Genomic DNA, 20,814 nt, shown 5'->3' with positions numbered 1-20,814 from the left:
CTGTTTGTTTAGGTATTAAAGAACACATCATCCATATTACTTTTTTCTTCTTTTGTTTTTCTGTACTTGTTTGCTTGCAGCTTTAGTAGATTTAGATTTTTTTGATTTTCTAATAAAGGTCCCTCTTATCGTCTTGTTGCTTTTCTTCTTGGGCAGCTTCTTTTTGACCCTGCAAAAACAAGGTAAATTTACATGTTTTAAGTAGCACATAAGGAATAAGGAATCCTATTTAAAAGCTTGGAGACATTTTTAGAAGGTTCTAGCTGGCTAACTGGGAAGTTAGCCGACAAGAGACTCAGGGGCCCTTTTACAAAGAGGCGGTAAGCCCAGCGGGGGCTTATACTGCTCACTAAAAGGGAAGTAGCACCAGGCTACCTTAGCAGCCTGGTGGTAATTCCCACCCCCAGCACGTGCACCTTTTCTGGTGCTACAAAAATATTTTAATTTTTGTAGCAACAGTGTGTACCCAGTGGTAATCGGGCAGTGCCGCGTGCTGCTCAGTTACCACTGGGGTAGCGTGGCAGCCCTTACCACCACCTCAATAGGTGGTGGTAAGTGCTCCTACCCGAAATGGGCACATGGCAAATGCTTCACTTGCTGCGTGGCCACTTCTTTAAGAAAAAAAAAAAATCTACCTCTTACCCTCTGCGGTAATGCGGCCGCGGCCCAAGTCAAAAAAACACATGCCGATGCCAACGCAGACCCCTTTTTTCCACAGCTTTGTAATAGGACCCCTCAGTAAACATCTTAAATGTTGACGGGCTACATTGTAGGCAGAGTTGAACTTGAAAATTCATCCTTTTCTCAATAGCATTGTTGCACAGCTCTGGAAAACTAGTATTACAAAAAAGTACAGACACGCTAATATTGGGGTGGGGACTCGATTTATGTCCCCCCAAAAGATATTAAAGTCTACAAAGAATTCAATAAAAGCAATAACAAAGCACTTGCTGTTTCATCTGGTTTGATGCTCACTATTGTTCTACCGGCAAGTCTCTAATATTACGACATCTTTGATTTATCTATTCATTTTATGCCTCCTCCTCCTCCTTCCCTCCCCCCAAATAGACACAAAAAATAAAGATGTTTTGCAACCAGTTTAAGGATGAGATGATAGTCAAATGGAAAAACTTTCAGGGAAGCAAACACTTTTGGATAGGGCAGCTTCTTTAAAAAGGACCTACTAATGTGAGACAGCTCTAGCTTTGCAGCATATTTTTGTAGAAAATAGTGGAGAATTTACAAAATAGAGGAGGTAGTAGTAAAGGGGCATGAGTACATGGTTACTATATAGAACAGAAGAGATTCAAGAGAATGGCCATGGCATGAGCATCAGATTTTCTATCAACAAGCAGGACTGAGACAGACATGCAAGTACACAGGCAGCAGAATGGGGTGGACCCACACAGTATCAGCACCACTAACATTTTGACAACACAGTATTAGCAACTAGGAAACTTGGAGGATAGAGCAACAAGCATTCCCCCCCCCCCCCCCCCAACCAAACATGGATTCCACTACCCCTTTAGTGGGTGACACCATCTTATGGTGCCAGGACCAAACAGTTCTCCAAGCGCTTAGAAATAAGTGTACCATTCTGAGTACCCAGTGACCTCCTCAGTCCCCTCATTTTTGTTTGCTCTACCAAACAGACAAAGTTTTCCTGTCTGCGATATGGATTTACCTCTTGTTTTTGTCTCTGACATTTATTGTCATCTTTAAAAAAAAGGGTTTTTTTCCCATTTAATTTTATACTTGTTCCTGTGGAAAATGTCACAAATTAAGTCAGGGTTCTAGCCATGCTCCTCTCAGTGTAGAAGAAAGATCTTCGACACCCATTCAAGATGCCTAATATGTCTGAGCTCAGAACATAAATCAGGCCAACTGCAAGCATTATGGCAGTATTTATTACATTTAACACTAAGCGCCTAACAATAAAAGCATACACAAAAAGACAAAATAATATGGCCCATAAAGTCCACCTGAACTAACTGCCTCTGCAATTGCTATGAGGCACGGAAGAGACCCCTGCTGACCCAGGAGGACAAAAAAAAACCCATCATCTGCTCAGAGGTTTGCCGACTTAGTTCACTCCAGTAGATCCTCCTCTGCAGATTTTGCCTCTACCGAGTGTACAGCCACAATGGAGCAGCACCAGAGATCTTCCACAAACCCTTTAGAAGTTTCAAGACTTAAAGCACAGTTATCTACACACTCGGGCCTGATATTAAGGCATCCTTGAAGGTCCCATCTAGTGTGCTGGAAACATGGATGCCTCTGCATAGATGTTCCTGAGGTGATGTCTCAAAGTGCAAACCTGTGTAGCTATCTTCTGTATTATCTGCACCAGCGAGAAAGCTCAAACCTGATCTTAATCTTGCTCCACCATCTTTGTTAGAAGAGGAATACTCTACAGCAGTGCTTCTCAACCATCTCCTTGAAGCACACCTGGCCAGTTGGGTTTTTAGGTTTACAATGAATATGCAAGAGATAAACGTGCACACCATGGGTCTACAATAGTGTGTAAATTTATCTCTTGCATATTCAAACTTGGTGTTTTCCACATGGCCATGACCCCATTAGAGTACATCTCAGCATACTCTGAGCCTATCGTGTTCTCAATGACAAACTTTCAGCTTCACAATACCTAATAATGTCCAGATTCATGTCCAGGTCATTTCAAATCAAACCACTTATTCAGAAGCTTCCTTTGCCATGGAACCTTAACGTCACCCTTTTATCTCTCATGCAGCTGACTGTTCCCAAGGTTGTGATGGTTTAGTTTCTGCTGCAGCTGTTGGGTAAAGGGACCAGGATGGTTTGAATTGGGTGAGAGGTGGGAATATCCCACTGGCTTGTTCTCTGGTTATTTGAGGGAAGTGAAGGTTTTGAGGCTGGCAGGGGTGTTGACAGTGGATAGGGTGAGAATGAAAAAAGTAAAAAATAAATAAAATGAATGAATTTTAGTCTGACGTGCTAATTATGGGCAAGCAGTTGGTGATCATTGGGCTGGGTTGGTTGGTTTTTTTTTTTTTTTTACTATTTTGTAAAGTGATTTTGTGATGTTTTTAAAAATGCTGCTGGATTGGTCATATATACTGTTTTGGGTAGTCTGATGAGGACTGGAAAAGTGGATACAAATCTATTTATTCAATTATATCTCTCTATATAAAACACACCTCCAACGTTCTAATGAAGCCTCAAGTCTCCCAACGTTCTAAAATGTCATGGTGTAGATCGCTTTTTCTCCATGAGTGTCTGCCCCGCCCTCGCGTCAAACGTGATGACGTCGAGGGCGGAGCAGTTATACTCCACGAATCGCATCGCCCACCCGTTCGTGACATCAAACGCATCGCCTGCAAGAAAGAAGGGAGGACTACCATCGCCCCGCCCTCGTGTCACAATGCGATGACATCGAGGGCGGAGCACTGACATGGGAGGAAGCGAGGGAGGAAAGCAGCATGAACGTGGGAGGGAGTGAGGGAGGCTGACAGCCTGAACATCGCAGAGAGGGAGGGAACGAGCCAGCCACCAAGCCAGCCTGTACGTGGGAGGGAGGGAGCCAGCCTGAACGTGGCAGTGGGAGGGAGGGAGGGCCACGACCCTGCAAGGCGGAGGGAGGGGGGCCACGACAGAGAAGCTGGGAGGGGGGAGGTCAACGAATCGCATCACCCACCCGATCATGACCTCACACGCATCGCCTGCAAGAAATAAGGCAGGAGTACCATCGCCCCACCCTCGCGTAACAACGCGATGACGTCGAGGGTGGAGCACTGACACGGGAGGAAGTGAGGGAGCGAGCCAGCCTGAACGTGGGAGGGAGGGAGTCAGGCAGGCAACCTGAACGTTGGAGGAAGGGAGGGAACGAGCCAGCCAGCCTGAACGAAAGTGGGAAGGAGCGAGGGAGGGAGACAGCTTGAACGTGGCAGTGGGAGGGAGGGAGGGCCATGACCCTGAAAGACGGAGGGGGGGCCCCTGCCGCATACTCTCATTCTTTCTCACACACACACACACACACACAATCTCACACACACAGCCTCGCTCTATGTCACACACCCACACTCGCACATTCACTCTGTCTCTCACACAGTCACTCTCACACACATTCTCTCAAACATACACATTCCGATGAAAACCTTGCTAGCGCCCGTTTCATTGGTCTCAGAAACGGGCCTTTTTTACTAGTTTTTAAATAATTAAGTCAGTTGGATCAAGCAGCAGTGCGTTTCTTCTAGCAAAAAAGGTGCCGGTACTCAAATGCCAGGCCACCCTTCAGGGGTGGGGTGATCACTGAGGGACCCACCCCCACAATAGCCAGGTCCCCTGCAACCAGTCACAGAATCTATGACAAGGCAGAGTTGATGTGCAGAGCCTGAGCTCTTTCATTAAAACTTGGGGACCATGGATTAATTTTAGCAGACAATGAAAAAGGTGCCGGTACTCAGTACCCCCAAGCACCCCCTCAAAAAAAGTCCTGTCAAGCAGTGAATAAATCTGACTCAGACTATAAAAATAAACCTTGTACCTAGCCATACCACAAATACAACTTTTTTCTGCACATACAATTACAGCTTCCAATGTGAATTAATAATCAAATGTTCACAATAACTTACTGAGTAGTCCCTCTGTTTGTGAGATGGTTAGGGCAGTTCCTGTGTTTGTGGCCTACCTCACCACAAACAAAGCAGCCGTCTCCTGTATTATCACAGCTGTGGCTGACCAGGGCACAACGGTCGCATGCGCTGCAGTGGATCCAAGCTGCAATGCACAACATGTAACAGTAAGTGGAAGGAAGGGGTCAAGGACTTTAAAGTTCTAGTAAAATACTAGAGTCCATAACAATTCAAGAGGACATAACCTCATTGCAATTAATTTTTAAAACTAATTTACAGACTTGCCAAGAGTGAAGCATTCCAAAGAGTGAAATTTACTACCCCAAAGAATGAGATTTTTCAGATGGTGTGTCCTGGATATAAATCTACAGATTTAAGTGTGATATTGTTTTGTAAATGGGGGAAAAAACGCAGCATAAAATAATATTGCTTTTCTTTGGAACAAAGATACCGAGTGCAGACAATATGGGTAGATTCTTTGTGCTGAAAGTTTGTGCATAGGTTTCACAACAAGTAACATAGTAGATGACAGCAGAAAAAGACCTGCACGGTCCATCCAGTCTGCCCAACAAGATAAACTCATATGTGCTACTTTTTGTGTATACCTTACCATGATTTGTATCTGCCATTTTCAGGGCACAGACCGTAGAAGTCTGCCCATCACTAGCCCCGCCTCCCACCACCAGCTCTGCCACCCAATCTCGGCTAAGCTTCTGAGGATCCATTCCTTCTGAATGGTCATGAGATCTAGGCAGAAGCCTCAGAACTGAAGTCCAGAAAAGCAGCACCGCCAGGAAATACCAGAGCCCCAGGTATTACTGACAACCAGCGACTGCCGAGACAGCTAACGTATTTGATGGAGATCAAAGGTGCCAAAAGACACTTAAAAATCCACATTTCACCTGCCTTTCTTTTGGAAAACAGTACCAATACTATATACAGAGTTCACCTCATGGGCCTAGATCCCTCCCCAAGCGAACAACCACCCCTGTGACCCACAGTCAATACTACAGCAAATGAAGACAGACATAGCTGTGACTTTGTGTGTGTGCCTGTTGGGGGGGGGGGGGGGGGGGGACCCAAGCGCCACTGCCCCAGTCAATGTCTGGCCGTCCACAATTAAAAACAGTAAAACAATAAACAGACGGCAGACCGGCAGCGCCTCAGTCGCTCAGCTGATCCCACTGTTTCCAGGGAGGTTCAAAAGCCAAAGGCACGTCCAGTCTTGTAAGAGAATCCCAGAACTTTACGATCTCAAACTTCCTAACTACACCTTAAAATGTCTCTGTGCCTCAAAACCACCAAACAGACTCTCCCAGGTAGCCTGAATTACCAGTACTCGTCCCAAAAGATCACTGGACGAGTGCAGATAACCATTAATTCAGGTGTTCCTATAGTTACAAGGAAAAGGGCAGGGCAGGCAAAGAGATTGCTTTTTGCTTGGGCCATTCAAGCTTTTCTTCTCTTAGGCTCACCTCTCATGGAAGCAGTGATCAGGATCAGTGTATGGCCCTGAGACTCCAGTGAGTGAAAGGAGCTCAAACAATTTGAGAGACAAACAGCCTTGAAATGGAGTGACACACTCCTAGGGTGTGAGACTTGCCATCTCCGATTTTAAATTTGTTTTTAATTGTATTTTAGCCTAGCAATTTCTCCTTTTTCCTCTGGGCTTCCAGCATAGTCGGTACAGGTCATTAATGGGAGACAGCACCATTGACCCTCATTTGCAACTACCAAAGTTTTTCCCCCATATTCTTTTAAACTTTTCTTAGTCCAGCCTAGCCACTGCTGTGTGTATCTGCTCTCTGGATCCTGGTTGCATTTAACTCAGATCTAGCCAGTAGGTGTCACTACAAACAATGGCTGGGGCACTTTCCCTCCCTCCCAGAGGCTGTGAATATAGCTGCCTTAGCATCCCCAAGTCAAGACAGCCCAGGAAGTAAAAACTTGGGCCAGAAATCTAAACCCAGAACTTCCATAGGATTGATCACATATCAAAGAGTCATCCAACTAGCTCAAAAAATATTTTAAAATGGAGTAGAGAGGTCTGTTACTGGTTCTGTAATTTTCTACATTTTCCAAATTACTAGAAGGTAATGACCACTTGGTGCTTGTTTTCTTTCCCTTTGATACAATGATAACCCATCACAATCCAGTAACAGACTGGCATGAGTGCTAAAAACATATTTCTAACAAGACTTTTTGGAGCTTGTTATAATTTCTTTTAACATTTTGAAAAGATTTGGCAGAGAACAGTAGAAAAAGATTTTATTAATTCTAGCACTGAACTATATCTAATTTCCAATACTTTACATTTATATAGTTTTCCTATAAACAGAATGTGGTCCACATGTTTTTAAATATGTTTTTCTGTTTATTGTGTTGATGTTTCATTCCCTGTACTTACATGGCTTCACACACTTTTTGCACAGAACACAATGGATCCACCGCCTGCCATCCTATAGAAAAATATTTGAGAGCACACATATCAAAATGTTTCTATCAAGTGCAAATTGGAACACATACTTAAGGCAAAATTGCAGGGCGATAGGTTTATAGACTGAAAGCCCCCAGGTTCCATTGAAGTTAATTGCTTTAATTCTGTCACTGCTATGGTAAAAAACAAAATGTAATTTTTACTAAAACAGAAGAGTATCATACTTGGGATGGTCTAGTAGCTGAGTTAACCTTTTATGGAGAAGGCTCTTGGGGGTCCTTTTACTAAGATGCACTGAAAAATGGCTTGTGGCAATGTAGGCACAGGTTTTGGGTGCGCGCCAATTCATTTTTCAGCACCTGTAAAAAAACGCCTTTTTAAAATTTTGGCAAAATGTACATGCAGCAAATCAAAATTGCTGCGCACCCATTTTGGGTCTGAGACCTTACCACAAGCCATTGACCTAGCAGTAAAATCTCACACAGTAACCAGGCGGAAATGACCTACGCGTGCCAATGCCACTTGGTGCACATAGCTGACGCACCAGAAATAAAAAATATTTTTGGGCGCACGTAGCAGACGTGCGCCAAAAATAAAATTACAAGGGCCACGCGGTAGCCATGTGGTAACTCCATTTTGGCGCATTGGGCGTGCGTAGATGCTTACGCGGCTTACTAAAAGGGCCCCTCGGTTTGATTCCCAGATCAGGTTCTCTGCACCAGACTATGGTCATCAACAATGTCTGTTTTTTTAATTTGGTTTTATCATGTAACTATTTTTTTTAACCTCCTTTCATATTTTGATCTTATATTTTTGTTCGTGTGCGATATTCCCCGATTTTATTCAGGAGGGGGAAGGGGAGGGGTTGATTTTAATTTTATAAACTGCTTAGATTTTTAATCGATTTTGCAGTATATCAATAAATGTGCTATGAACTATGGAGCCCTTTTACCAAACTGCGGTAATAGCTGGCCTCAGCGCACCCTTATAGGGGGCTTTCCCCCATGACAAAATTTTTTAAAAAGACCTTTTTTACAGACGTGCTAAAAAAATGGATAGGCACACGCCCAAAACCGTGCCTACACTACCGCAAACCATTTTTTTTGCGTGCCTTTGTAAAAGGACCCCCAAGCCTCTCTCTGTAATTAGGGGGGGGGGGGGGGGAACTTCCTGTTACAGAGTTTTTGGGTGAGGCAGGGAGAAGTAGCTGCTGGGAGCAAGCATGAGGAGGAGCAGCTGAATCCCTTATCTTGTTCCACGCCATGCCAGCGCTGTAAGGATCTACCAGGTGAGACCCTGAGACGGAGAGAGAAAGAGGTGGGGGTCGACCTGACTGCTAAGTGGGGGGGGGGGCCAACCCGACCACCGATGAGTGGGAGGGAGGGCAACCCAACCACCAACCTGACTGCCGAGGGAGGAAGAGGAAACAAAAAAGAAAGATGTGGGTGTACAGAGGTTCAGGTAAGGCAGGGAGAAGGAGCCGCTGCATGCCAGTGAGAGACAGAAGAAGAGAGATGTGGGCAGGGGAGCGGGGGCCGACAGCAGGAGAGAGAGACAGATGAGAAGAGAAGGGAAGAAAAGGGGAAAAAATGTTAATGGTAATATATGCGGCTTTCCAGATTGAAGGAACAATACTAATCTCTGCTGGGCTTGTGGTGATCAGAAATGGAGATGATGCCCGGAGAGAGGAAGGGAGGAGATGGTGCCCATGGAGGGGAGGGAGGTTGGAGGAGATGGTGCCAGGGAAACAAAGTTATTGGTTGAATGTTTAGGATCAATAAAAAATGTAAACAACTATGTGTACATGCTACATTTATTTTACACTTGGACCATGCGATCAATCACACGATTAAAATTTTTAATCACGGTAAACCGTGCAGTTAGAAATTTTACTCAATGAATAGCCCTACCTGCAGCGCACACCAAAAGTGTGTGCATATCATGCTCCTTAATGTGCCTCCTGAGGGCACCTCCTTATTTTGTTAGTATGATTGGTATATCATCTTTCTTCTAGTTTTTCTGCACAATCTTTCCTCAAAAGATGCTTCCTTCCACCAAATCCCGCTTCACTGGGGACACGGGACCTTTTCCCTCATTCTAGGCAGGTAAGATATCTGCATACAATCTCCTCTCCTTTTCAGTTTCTGCCACTTCCTTGCAACCAGCTCATACTATAACCCTGCTCTAAGAATTAGTTACTCAAACATGCATTCTCTCTGCTCAAAGACTCACTTGTTATGAACTACATTCAAAAATCTAAACTTGATATTTTCTGCCTTGAAGCCTGGCTTTTCAAATCAGAAGTAGCTTATCTGTCTCCAATGTATCAATTTCTTTATTCTCATCACAAGAAGAAAGAGATGGTGGACGGCTATGATGTGTACTCGTCACATCAGGTTTCGGCACTCACTTTTAGACTCAAGGGAGTAGTTATTACCCATTAAGACCTGTTATTTTTACCACTAACTTGTGCTAATTTACCACAGGTCCCATTTTATGCAATAACACATCTTAATGGAAGCCCACAACTTCTCCCCTTAATGGTCCCTCTCCCAAGGACTTTAGCTAATATATCAACCACCTCCTGTTTCACTTGCTTCAATACAAAGTTTATATGACAATCACCTCACAGATCCTGTGCTCTGTATCTCTCACCTTAGTAGATAATGTCAATATTCATTTTAATAACCATAATAATGCATTAGTGCAAGATTTTTGGCTGGTTTTTTTCAGGACACAGGTCTTGCCCAACTTGTAACATCTCCACCATAGGCACCCGGTATAAGAGGCTTGGGAGGCTAAGCTCCCCTGCTGCAGCAGGATGGATCAGCTGTGGAGTCCCACTGCTCTGGGGGTTTAAATTGTTGATTTACCTCCATCCTCACAGCAGGAGCTGCAGTGAAGCCTTGTGTAACCAGTTGTAGAAATTGGTTATGGTTAATTTGTTTACCTTCTGCTGGGAGAGCAGGGGGGGTTGCTGGAGGTGTCCTGGGTTGCCAGGGAGATATTTAACAAGGATGACTTCCTGACCTGCACATGAGAGTTCATACCAAAGAGACTTGCATAACACCAGAGGACAGATAGCAGCAGAATCGGATACTGGGCCAGCATGATCAGAAAAAGTCACCAGACAACAAAGGTAGAAAAGATCATTCTATTTTCCTTATAGTGTTTGGAATCTGTCCACTTTGAGAATCAGATGCTCAACATTAAAAGTTTATATTTATTACTTATTTATAGCATTTTATCCCACATTAAACATGAATTAGGATGTTTTGGTGGCTCTACATGAGAATTGTGATGATATGATCCCTTGTTTCATATTGTTGATGGTCTGCATTTTCTGTATGGGTGGTATATTGGTGTATTAGGTTCTGCCCAGTGTAATATTTTTGGTACAGTAAGGTTCTGAGTGTGTTTTTGCACAAAGTTGTGCATAGTGTTTTGCAGTTGAGCGATTGTGGTTAGAATATGCTTTGAGCAACAACTTTATTCTTTGACATCATGATACATATCTAATATCTAAATTTAATAAAAGTATTAATTGTGACTTTATTTTTATTTATTTATTTTCTGGTGTTGTTATCAGACAATTATGGATTTAAGTCTCCAATCCTGGCCCCACCCCAACCCCCTTTAGCCCTCCCCAAACTGTTGGGCCACCGACCGCCCTATGCTCCATCTGTATTGCAGGGCACTCAATTGATTTTGTCATCACTTATACACACTCTTCTTCCGTTAAGGACCTCTCCACTCATCAGGTTCTGATCTTTCCTGATTCATTTGCTTGGCTCTGTCATATATTCTTGTCTGTTCACAGATAGTTTCTGGATTTTCCAAGTAAATACTTTTATCTCGGCAATGTTTTACTTCATGTGAAGCTTCCCAAGTGATTTTCGTCTTTGCCCTTTAATGGACCCGCTCAATCCTGGAGTACTATTTTGCGATCTGCTTTGGATAAGGTTGCATCCAAGTGAGTTCTATCTGTAAACCAAAATTCCACCTTTGTATCATCTCAACCTGAGATTCCTTAAGAGACAGTTACAGTATGCAGAAGATTTAGATTTGTTCAGTTCCTAATTGTTGGGTTGCTTTTCTAAGGACCAAGGCCAAATTTATAAATCTGAAATAAACACTGCTAAGAAGTAATATCTCTTCACGCCTACCAAAAAGAACCCCAATCATTTAAGCATAAATATTTAAAGGAAGTCTTTAACCTTCCTAAAACAGAAGATATATTGTTTCTAATTTATATTCCTCAGAAAGTATGGGTTGTATTGAAGGTAGAGGGTGCTTTTGATGCTTTGGCTGGAGAAAGCATATGAATTTGAGAGTATTTGCAAGTTTAATGACAGTTCTCCTCAAGGGCTACTTTATTAGTCACATGCTTACCTAACATATTCCTTCAAAATCTGCATTTATCCTTAAGCATAAGGACCTTGGGGTCATTTTTGATTAAACACTAACCTTCAATTCTCGGGGCTATAATTTTATCAAAACTGTTTGTTCTTGATGTATGTAGTGGAATTAGAAAGTTTCAAGAAGTGCGACCAAAATGAATACAAAGACTATGGGACACTCAATGAAGCTACATGGAAATACTTTTAAAACAAATAGGAGGAAAATATTTTTTTCAATCACGCATAATTAGCTCTGGAACTCATTGCCGGAGGATATGTGGTAACAGCAGTTAGTGTATATGGTTTTAAAAAGTTTTGACAAGTTCCTGGAGGAAAGGTCCCTAGTCTGCTATTGAGATAGACATAGGGGAAGCCACTGCTTGTTCTGGGATAGTAGCATGGTGGAATGCTGCTACTATTTGGGTTTCTGCCAGGTACTTGTGAACTGGATGGCCACTGCTGGAAACAGAATATTGGGCTAGATAGACCATTGGTCTAATCCAGTAAAGCTATTCTTATGTTCTTATCATTATGTATACTGATTCTTAGATTATTGCACTTCTTTATACCAGATCTAAACATCATTCATTTAAAACAGATCCAAATGATTCAAATATGGCTATTAATCTGCTCTTTGTAAGAAAAATTATGATCATATTACCTCCCTTTTTCACGTTAAGCATTGGCTCCCAGTTAATTTTTGGACTTCCACATAAGATACTTATGCCCATCAGGTTTATTATACCAGTCTTCTTCTGTTCCAGACTCTCTACAAAGACTGCTTCATCACAAACATAAGCTTTTAATTATCCCCTCCTAAAAGTAGACTGGACTGTACCCAAAAGTTCCTGCTTCAGTGTATTGACTCGGACTTGTAGAACTACTTACACACTGATATTAGAACTGAAAGTTCCATTAAGAAGTTTAAATCTCCCCTGAAAACCTATTTGATCAGTGTTTTTTCCCCAGGTTAGGGTTCTTTATATTGTACAGAGGGTCTCAGTTTGTGGTGAGGTATGGCATATCCCTAAGTTTTGCGCCCCCCTTCCTTCCTCATGTATCATTCCTGTTTATTATTATGCATTTGTATCCACATTTTCCCATCGTATTGCAGGTTCAATGTGGCTTACATATTGCTACAAAGGCGGTTACAAAATTTAGATTTGTAGAAATCTAGTACATAATACAGAAGTACAATAAACGCTTAGGTTGGTATATTAGCATATTGTGAGAGAGGTTAATATTATGTTTTCCATTTCTGAACTTTCGTGATGTATGGTGGTGTGGGAATTAGGCAGATCCAGGGGGGAAAGACTTCTGAAAAGATGTGTTTTCAGGTTTTTTCTGAATTGTAGGTAGTTTCCTGTGAGTTTCATGTCTTTGGGTAGTGAGTTCCAAGTTAGGAGGTAAGGTTTCCTGTTGCAGATGATACCAAGATCTGTAAAAGTGGACACCCCGGAGGAAGTGGAAAACATGAAAAAGGATCTGCAAAAGTTAGAATGGTCTAATGTTTGGCAAATAAAATTCAATGCAAAGAAGTGCAGAGTGATGTAGATATTAAAAGTTGTAATATTAGTCATTTTGTTTCTCCTACTTATCTATTTGCCCTTATTTAGTTGATTCCCTATGATGGCCCTATCTTTTAAAATGTAAACTGTTTAGACTGTATTTTGACAATTTACAGTTTATCAAATAAATATGAAATATGACTTCTTTCCAACCACTGTATATGTGGAGGGGAGAGAGGTGGGATAGTTTTAATGCAGCTATTCCCAAACATTCTGGTGACTAAAATGAAACTAAGCATGATAATATATCATTCCACTAGATATCACTGTTAATAGATTGCAAAAGATAGATTTTACAGTTTAACCACAGTATGCCATTGTTCCTGTTCCTCCACCACTCGCTTGCAATCATTAAGAAAGCTATACAGTACAGTCATTAGGTTTTACAGTAGAATTTACAACACAAAAAATAAAATACGCATCTGAATCTAAGAGCCAGCCCAGCAGGGGATGGGGGGATAGTTGGGGTGGGGGGGGGGGAAGTATGCAAAGTGTGCCTCATGGAATTATTTCCAAACCTTTTTCTGATATATGTATATATGTGTGTGCATTCATTACAGAATCCTTCCATGGGATGTAAATATAGCTCTCACACAGCTAAGAATCCCTCTATGAATCTCTAAAGTTGGCATTTTTTAAAAACACCTGTCTTTGAAAGGGCTCTTCCTGTTGTTGCATGAGCACACAGGATAAATGAATTGAAAAGCACTAGCACTCTATATACATTGAATCAGTGGCGTAGCCAGACAGCCAATTTTGGGTGGGCCGGAGCCCAAATTGGATGGGCACAACATTTTTTCTGCCCCTGTCCTACTCCCACATGTTACCCCCACATTTCACCCTCTCATCCACCCCCATGTTCAACCTCTCTTTCCTCCTCCCTCTCTCCTTCTGTCCACATCACTCTCACTGTCTCCCTTCCTTGTGCCCTTGGTCCAACATCTCTCTCATTCTTCCTTCTTCTTCCCCATACAGCATCTCTCCCTCTCTCCTACTTCGTTCTATGTCCAACATTTCTCTCTCTCTCTCTCTCTCTCTCTCTCTCTCTCTCTCTCTCTCTCTCTCTCCCCCTCTCTCTTCTGCATCTCTCCCTCCCTCCCACTCCAAATCCAGCATTTCTTCCTCTCTCTCCCCATGCATCTCTCCCTCCCCCTCTATCCTCATGTCCATTTCTCCCTCTCTCACCTCTACCCCCCTGTGCAGCATCTCTTCCTCTCTCCATCCCATGCAGCAGCTCTTCCTCCCACCCCACCTCCAACAGTTGTCTCCCCCAACCCATGTAGCATCTCTCCCTCCCATCCCATGTCCAACTTTCTCCCTCACTCCTTATTCCCCTGTGCAGCACCTCTCCCTCCCACCCCACCTCTCTTTCCCTCTCATCCCAAATAATTATTTTTTCTTACCTACACCCCATGCAGCATCTCTTCCTCCCTCACCTCAAAAAATTAATCCTCTCTTCCCTCCCCATGTGCAGCACCTCTTTCAGCCCCTCCCCTCCCTGCAGTTCTTTACCTTTGTTGTGATCCTTTATTTGAATCTCCCCTCCCCCTTCCCAAACATTTATCACATCAGCTTGTCCTCCTGTCCTGCTCCTACCTCAAGGAACTTCAGCGTCTTCCACTGCTCGGTGCCTGCTGCCTGAAATTCTTCTCCCCACTGCTGCCTCGGTACCTGCAGCATTCTTTTTTCCGCCCGTCGCCGGCAGCGCTGCGATTCACACAGGCTGCTCCGCTCCCCCTTGCCGTGTCCATCCAGCCCTCTCTGATGCACTTCCTGTTTTCGTAGGGCCAGATGGACGCGGCAGGGGGGAGCGGAGCGGCCTCTGTGAATCGTAGCGCTGCCAGCGATGCCGACGGGCGAAAATAAAGAATGCTGCAGGGACCGAGGCAGCAGTGGGGAGAACAATTTCAGGCAGGCAACACTCCCGGACCAGACCCAAAAGCAGCGATGTTGTTAGGTTGGGGCTAGTTAGAGTGGGCGGGCCTGGAGCAAAAGTGGCTGGGCCTGGGCCCATCCAGGCCCACCCGTGGCTACGCCCCTGCGCTTGAATTATTCCACAACAGATCTGTGTTAAGAACTCATTCAAAGTTTCTACCTAAACGTAGTAGTTTTGTTTACATTGATCAGTCCATTGTGCTTCCTACCACTGTTTCCAAAATCACTTGCTCAATGAAGCTGTGCAGGCATTCCACATGCTAGACTGCAATAGAAGTTGTAGCATAATTTTGAACAGAACTGAGCAGTACAGTCAGCTCAATTATTATTTCCTGTCACTTGAACAGACTGGGTTTCACAGTCTCCAAAAGAACTGTAACTGGATAGCACAACTGCTTCCACCGTTTCCAAAATTTGAGTTAGATAATCCTGGCCCAAAATCCTGACAGCCCCTTAATTTCTTGTAACAGCATTCAGATTTCTAGCTGATTTGAGGGTCTGACAACTAAGCTAACATAATCCACTTCTGGGCTTCTACCTCCTGAAACTGTCCTGTGGTTTTGCAGCTCTGCCTCTTCTAAGGTTTAAGGCTCTTCCACCTCTCTTCAAACAATTTCGGTTTTATACCTTTCACCAGCAGACTGCTAATTGACCCCCAGTGCTTAATTACCCTCACCTGTACTCTGAGCCCTTTCTACTCTTTTACTACATTTCTCAGACTAGTTGTTCCCAATGCAAGCTCATAGCATGTCAGCTTAGGACTCTCAGGGACTACAACTCCCAGCATTCCTGGGAACTAATTTTCTTTCACAGCTCTCCTATATCTTCTAGAGCTCCCTCTAGCACCAGATTGAGGTAAGGGTAATGTATTTGATATACCGCCTTCCTGCAGTACAACCAAAGTGATTTACAGCAAATTATATACCAGTATTTTCTCTGTTCCTAGTAGGATCACAATGTAAGTTTTGTACCTGGGGCAATGTATAATTAGTGTGACCCACTGCTCAGTGCATCACAGTTACTAATCAGTGTTACTTAAAGGGAGTAAGTGGAGGACAAAAAAGCACAGAGCACATGTGAGCACCAGAAATGACTCCAGAGTGTGTCGAGAATAAATGTCACCCACTAGAAAGCATCTGGAGAACATATAGCCCTTTATAATAAAGCAGAAAAACAGACAAACTGATACACATAATTCAGAAAGAGATCCAAGACAAGAAAAATATACCAAACTCTTACTTTAGATGTGCAGGAATTACATATCTCACAGTGTCTATTCTCTGATGACACATATCGTTGACAAATCATACAAAACCTGCAAGAACATAGTACAGATTTGTAGATTTAGCATTTTTTGCTGGCAAACAAAGTCTATATCCAAAAAATACTGACATTGTTGTGAATATCCTGGCTTTCAACTATTGAATTCTTCAAGAAAAGAGAAATACAACAGGATGGTAGATATAGACCATGCGGCCCCCCACTAGTCTTATGCCGAGCTCTATAGTTCCTCCCCACCCTTCTTCCTATATATTCTGATATTGTCCTTGTCTCCACCCCTCCACAGGGTGATAAAGTAGTATAATTTTATGGCTTATAATGTGTGATAGGAAACTCCGATCTTTGTTAAGGCCTGTCTGGTAGGCAGTGGCGTTCCTAGGGGGGGCGGTCCGCGATCACCTGCCCTCCGTTGTTCCATGCTTCTTCTCTGCCCCGGAACAGGCTTCCTGTTCCGGGGCAGAGAAGAAGCATGGAACAACGGAGGACAGGCGCGCGCGGCACACACACACCCCCCCCCCCCCCCCCGGCGGCGTGCACCTGGCGGGGGGGGGGGCGAATCGGCGATCCGCCCCGGGTGCCAGCCCCCCTAGGAACGCCACTGCTGGTAGGTGTCCAAATATTTCATCATTTTAACTTCAAAGGTTTTATGTTCCTGAATAGTTTTGAAACTTCCTTTTAGTATTCTCACCATACATCCATTCATGCATCCATCCCTCCCCCGTTTCTTCCCCTCCACCCCATCACCACCACCGTCATTGGAATGTTTTTATGTTTCACATATGTATTTTGATATATGACCCATTTGTGCATTTTTTTATCTGAAGAAGGTGGTAATGAGGCATATTTTCAAAGCACTTAGACTTACAAAGTTACATAGCAACCTATGGAACTTTGCCTTTATTTATCAAGAAATGTATTAAATTACTCCAATAAAAAGGTATCTTATTTTTTTTCTTTTATTTCTATTTATTACCTACTTCCTTAAAAACTGACTTGCACACTGAGATCTTCCCAACAGAATATCCTGGTTGTTCCAGCTGTATTTTTAGATTGTACTCACTTGTCATGTTTTAGTGTTCTGGCCCTCACTTTGTGGAATCAATTACCTATTGACATTCACAATGAAAAGTCCCTAAAGGTATTTAAAAAAGCTTTGAAGGGGGTCACGTGATGCAGTGAGCGGCAGAAGACGTGCTCTACTCTAGCTGCTCAAAGCCTCGTTCAAAAAGCAACTTAACTGGCGATCCCCGCCCTTGAAAATCTCCCCAACTGCGCAAAACAGCTTTCTTAATATATGGACAAGTATATTACGAGATCTCTGATGGCTCAAACGGCGAAAAGTGGAAAGAAAAAGGAAGACAAAACAAAAGCTGTCGAATCCAACATGGCGCCGGTTTCGCCGGCACATTTTCCTTCCAGCCAGAATGGTGAGACGCTCCTACCGGAGCTTACGGAGGCAGTTGTGCGGGCATTAGCCCCACAATTTGATCAGTTATCGACACAAATAGCAGGCATAACGGCGGTGACCTCGGAACTCTCGCGGCGCACGGGCGAGCTGGAAGCCCGGGTGGCAGAGGTGGAGGAGGGGCACCAGGAAAGTTCGGGTGAACTAGAACGATTGTCCCGCCTGATACAAGATTATACAGAGAGAATCGAGGACTTGGAGAATAGATCAAGACGAGACAACCTCCGCTTTGTGGGCTTTGCGGAATCCTTATCAGAAGCCAATTTGAAAACTACTCTTGAAACTTGGTTGCAAGCGAACTTTCCCGAAGCAGGAGAGGGGAGGCAAATACGTCTTGAGCGGGCCCACCGCGTGGGACCTAGACCAGCAAGAGAACAGCGCCCGAGGGTGATCATAGCAAAGTTTCACGACTATTCACAAAAAGCAGCCGTTTTGCGGGCATATAAAGGATGCAGAGACACCACTAAGTATGATGGCGCAGTCATCCGTGTTTTCCAGGATTACTCCGCGGCCTTGTCAATGCAGCGGCGGGCGTTTTCGACAGTTTGCACGAGTCTGGTGGAGAAGAAACACAGATTTATGTTACAATACCCAGCGACTTTAAAAATCATGGATAATGGAGTCTGGAAAGCCTTTAATAAACCAGAAGTAGCCGTGGAATGGCTGAATAAGCAGGTAGCAGGGCCAGCAGACTGATTAAAACAGCTTTACTGAGAGATCATCATGAAAGGCTGGAGGTGATTAAAACACCTGTTGGATTACAATTATCGAGATTGACAGGTTGGCTGTTTGGAATTTTGTTGATCACTTGGTTTGTGGGTTCGAGTGGCCCAGTTGTGCAGAAGAATGGACGCAAGATGTAAAACTGGCGGCACCCAGATGCTGGAGAGCCAATTCTAAGACTGGAACGATGATAAGTGAACTAGAGTCATTTGGCTCGCAAGTGCTCTAAGCTTTATGAGAGATGTATAACCCGGTTGTTTGGGGGTTTGGAGAGGGTGGAGGGAAGTTCAGAAATTTGTTGATATTTAAAAATGACGGAGAACGAGGCTTTGTTGGCACCTATTGACCCCTCACCGGACGCGGCTAATTTGGGTTGCGTCTGGTGACGTAGGCCCAGGTGCGACTAAATGGGGAATAGAGTAGGGAAGAGGGTAGGTCTAAGGGGGGAGGGTAGGGATGTCATGGGAGAGCAGGGTAGAATTGAGATTAGATTTGCATGGTGGGGGGGGGAGGGGGGAAGGGAGAAGCACAAAACTAGACACTGTTTATGTTGGATTATGGAGTCCTGTCGATTGGAGCAAATGTTATCTTTACAGCAAGGACCTGGAAAAGTGCAAAGCTTGGGTGAAACCTGCTGCAATGCTGAGGCGGATAGGAATGGGAAGTTACTGGGAAAGGACTGTAGGCCACCTCTGTTACACAAACTAGGCTGCTGGGTGGGGGCTGGGCACCCGGGAGCTCTAAGAATATGGAAATTGTCTAATTTATGTTACCAAGTTATTTAAAGGATGGCTAGGCCACCAACCCCCGATTGATTTCATGGAATGTATCGGGTATCTCCTCCCCAATAAAACGCACAAAGATTTTGACAGCGTTGCAGCGCCACAAAGCTGGAATAGCATGCCTTCAGGAAACTAAATTAACGGACGTTGAGCACCAAAAGCTTAGACAACGTTGGGTGGGAGAATGTTATTTTGCATCTTCGGGCAGCAAAAAAGGAGGGGTGGCAATTTTAATTCATAAAAATATGCAATGCACATCAAAGTTAATTTGTAAAGATAGGGAGGGCAGATATATACTTTTACAGCTAAACATAATGGGACAAGAAGTTTTCCTACTTAATGTTTATGGCCCAAATGTATATGACCATTCCTTTTTCCAACACCTGGTTCGGCTAGGAATCCAATATGGTCATAGCCCATGGATAGTGGCAGGAGACTTTAATCAAGTCATGGATGGGCTCCAAGACCGCTCTGGACCGCAAACAAGCCCTATGTTTGGGAGGGGTAAAGGATTGGGGTATTTGAGTACCGCTTTAGATCTTATAGACCCATGGAGGTTAACCCACCCTACATCTAAAGACTATACGCATTTATCCAGAGCACATAGCTCATGGTCGAGAATAGACTATATATTAATATCCTCAGTCTTGTTTCCTCAAGTACCACGTGCAGAGATAGGAGTAATGGAAATCTCAGATCATGCAATGATTTGGATTGAACTGGAAGTGGGAGCAACTAGTTTACGTCACCAAGTTTGGAGGTTTCCTGGATATCTGGCAGAGGACGCAGACTTCCAGGATTACTTGAAACAAAGATGGTCTTATTTCCTTGACACGAATGGGGGCCATGCGGGGGAAGCTAGATTGTTCTGGGAGACCTCCAAAGCAGTGATTCGTGGGGATATAATCGCTTATATGTGTGCTCGTTCAAAGAGATTGGCAAAGGGAGTGAAACAATTGGAAGTAGCGTATCAAGCAGCGAAACGGGCACACATAGCACGCCCCTCGAAAGAGTCCAGGGAGGTTATGCTGGCCTCTCTGGCAGCCCTTAATACAATGATCCATGAGAGAACAAAGAAACAATTTTTTTATAGATCTTTCTCTTTCCACAAACATGGTAATAAATCTGGGAAATTGTTGGCCCGCCTGAATAAGACCTGGGGGGGAAATAGGTTTATACCAACACTTCGAGATACAGAGGGTAGACAAATAAACAACTCAGAGGAAGTAGTCAGATTATTGGAACAATATTATGCAAACCTATACAAAGCCCCGGAGGGGCCACTCGGTCCGTCCATAACAGATTACTTGGCAGACTCTGGAATGCCACGTCTGAACCCTGAAGTGCTAGAACAATTAAATATGCCTATCAGGGCCAAGGAGCTGCAAAGAGTAGTGAAATCATTAAAACGTGGGTCAGCTCCGGGTCCAGATGGATTTGGTGCTGAGTACTATCAATTGCTTTTTCCACAAGTGGGTGGCCCGCTTCTTGATTTTTTTGAGGAATCCATTGAATGTGGGGGATTTAGGCGAGAGTCTAATGAAGCCTTGATAACCCTAATTCCAAAAGAGGGCAAACCACCAGAAAATCCAGGTTCATATAGACCTATA

The 20,814-nt window shown here is 43.8% G+C and overlaps 1 protein-coding gene across 1 annotated transcript in view; it reads right to left on the bottom strand.

Moving 5' to 3' along the window:
* ZCCHC4 (zinc finger CCHC-type containing 4) overlaps positions 1-20,814 on the bottom strand; it is a 78,640-nt gene continuing 57,826 nt past the window's right edge. Inside the window, exons 10-13 of the mRNA XM_030191249.1 lie at positions 16,193-16,268; positions 7,021-7,072; positions 4,614-4,758; positions 1-169 (exon numbers count right to left, since the gene is read on the bottom strand). Of these exons, the coding sequence (XP_030047109.1) occupies positions 37-169; positions 4,614-4,758; positions 7,021-7,072; positions 16,193-16,268 (406 nt within the window). The 3' untranslated portion in view covers positions 1-36. The remainder of the gene's footprint in view (positions 170-4,613; positions 4,759-7,020; positions 7,073-16,192; positions 16,269-20,814) is intronic.

This window comes from Microcaecilia unicolor, chromosome 2, assembly GCF_901765095.1.
Source record: "Microcaecilia unicolor chromosome 2, aMicUni1.1, whole genome shotgun sequence".
NCBI classification, from domain to species: Eukaryota; Metazoa; Chordata; class Amphibia; order Gymnophiona; family Siphonopidae; genus Microcaecilia; species Microcaecilia unicolor.
This window is presented reverse-complemented; position numbering and strand designations above follow the sequence as displayed.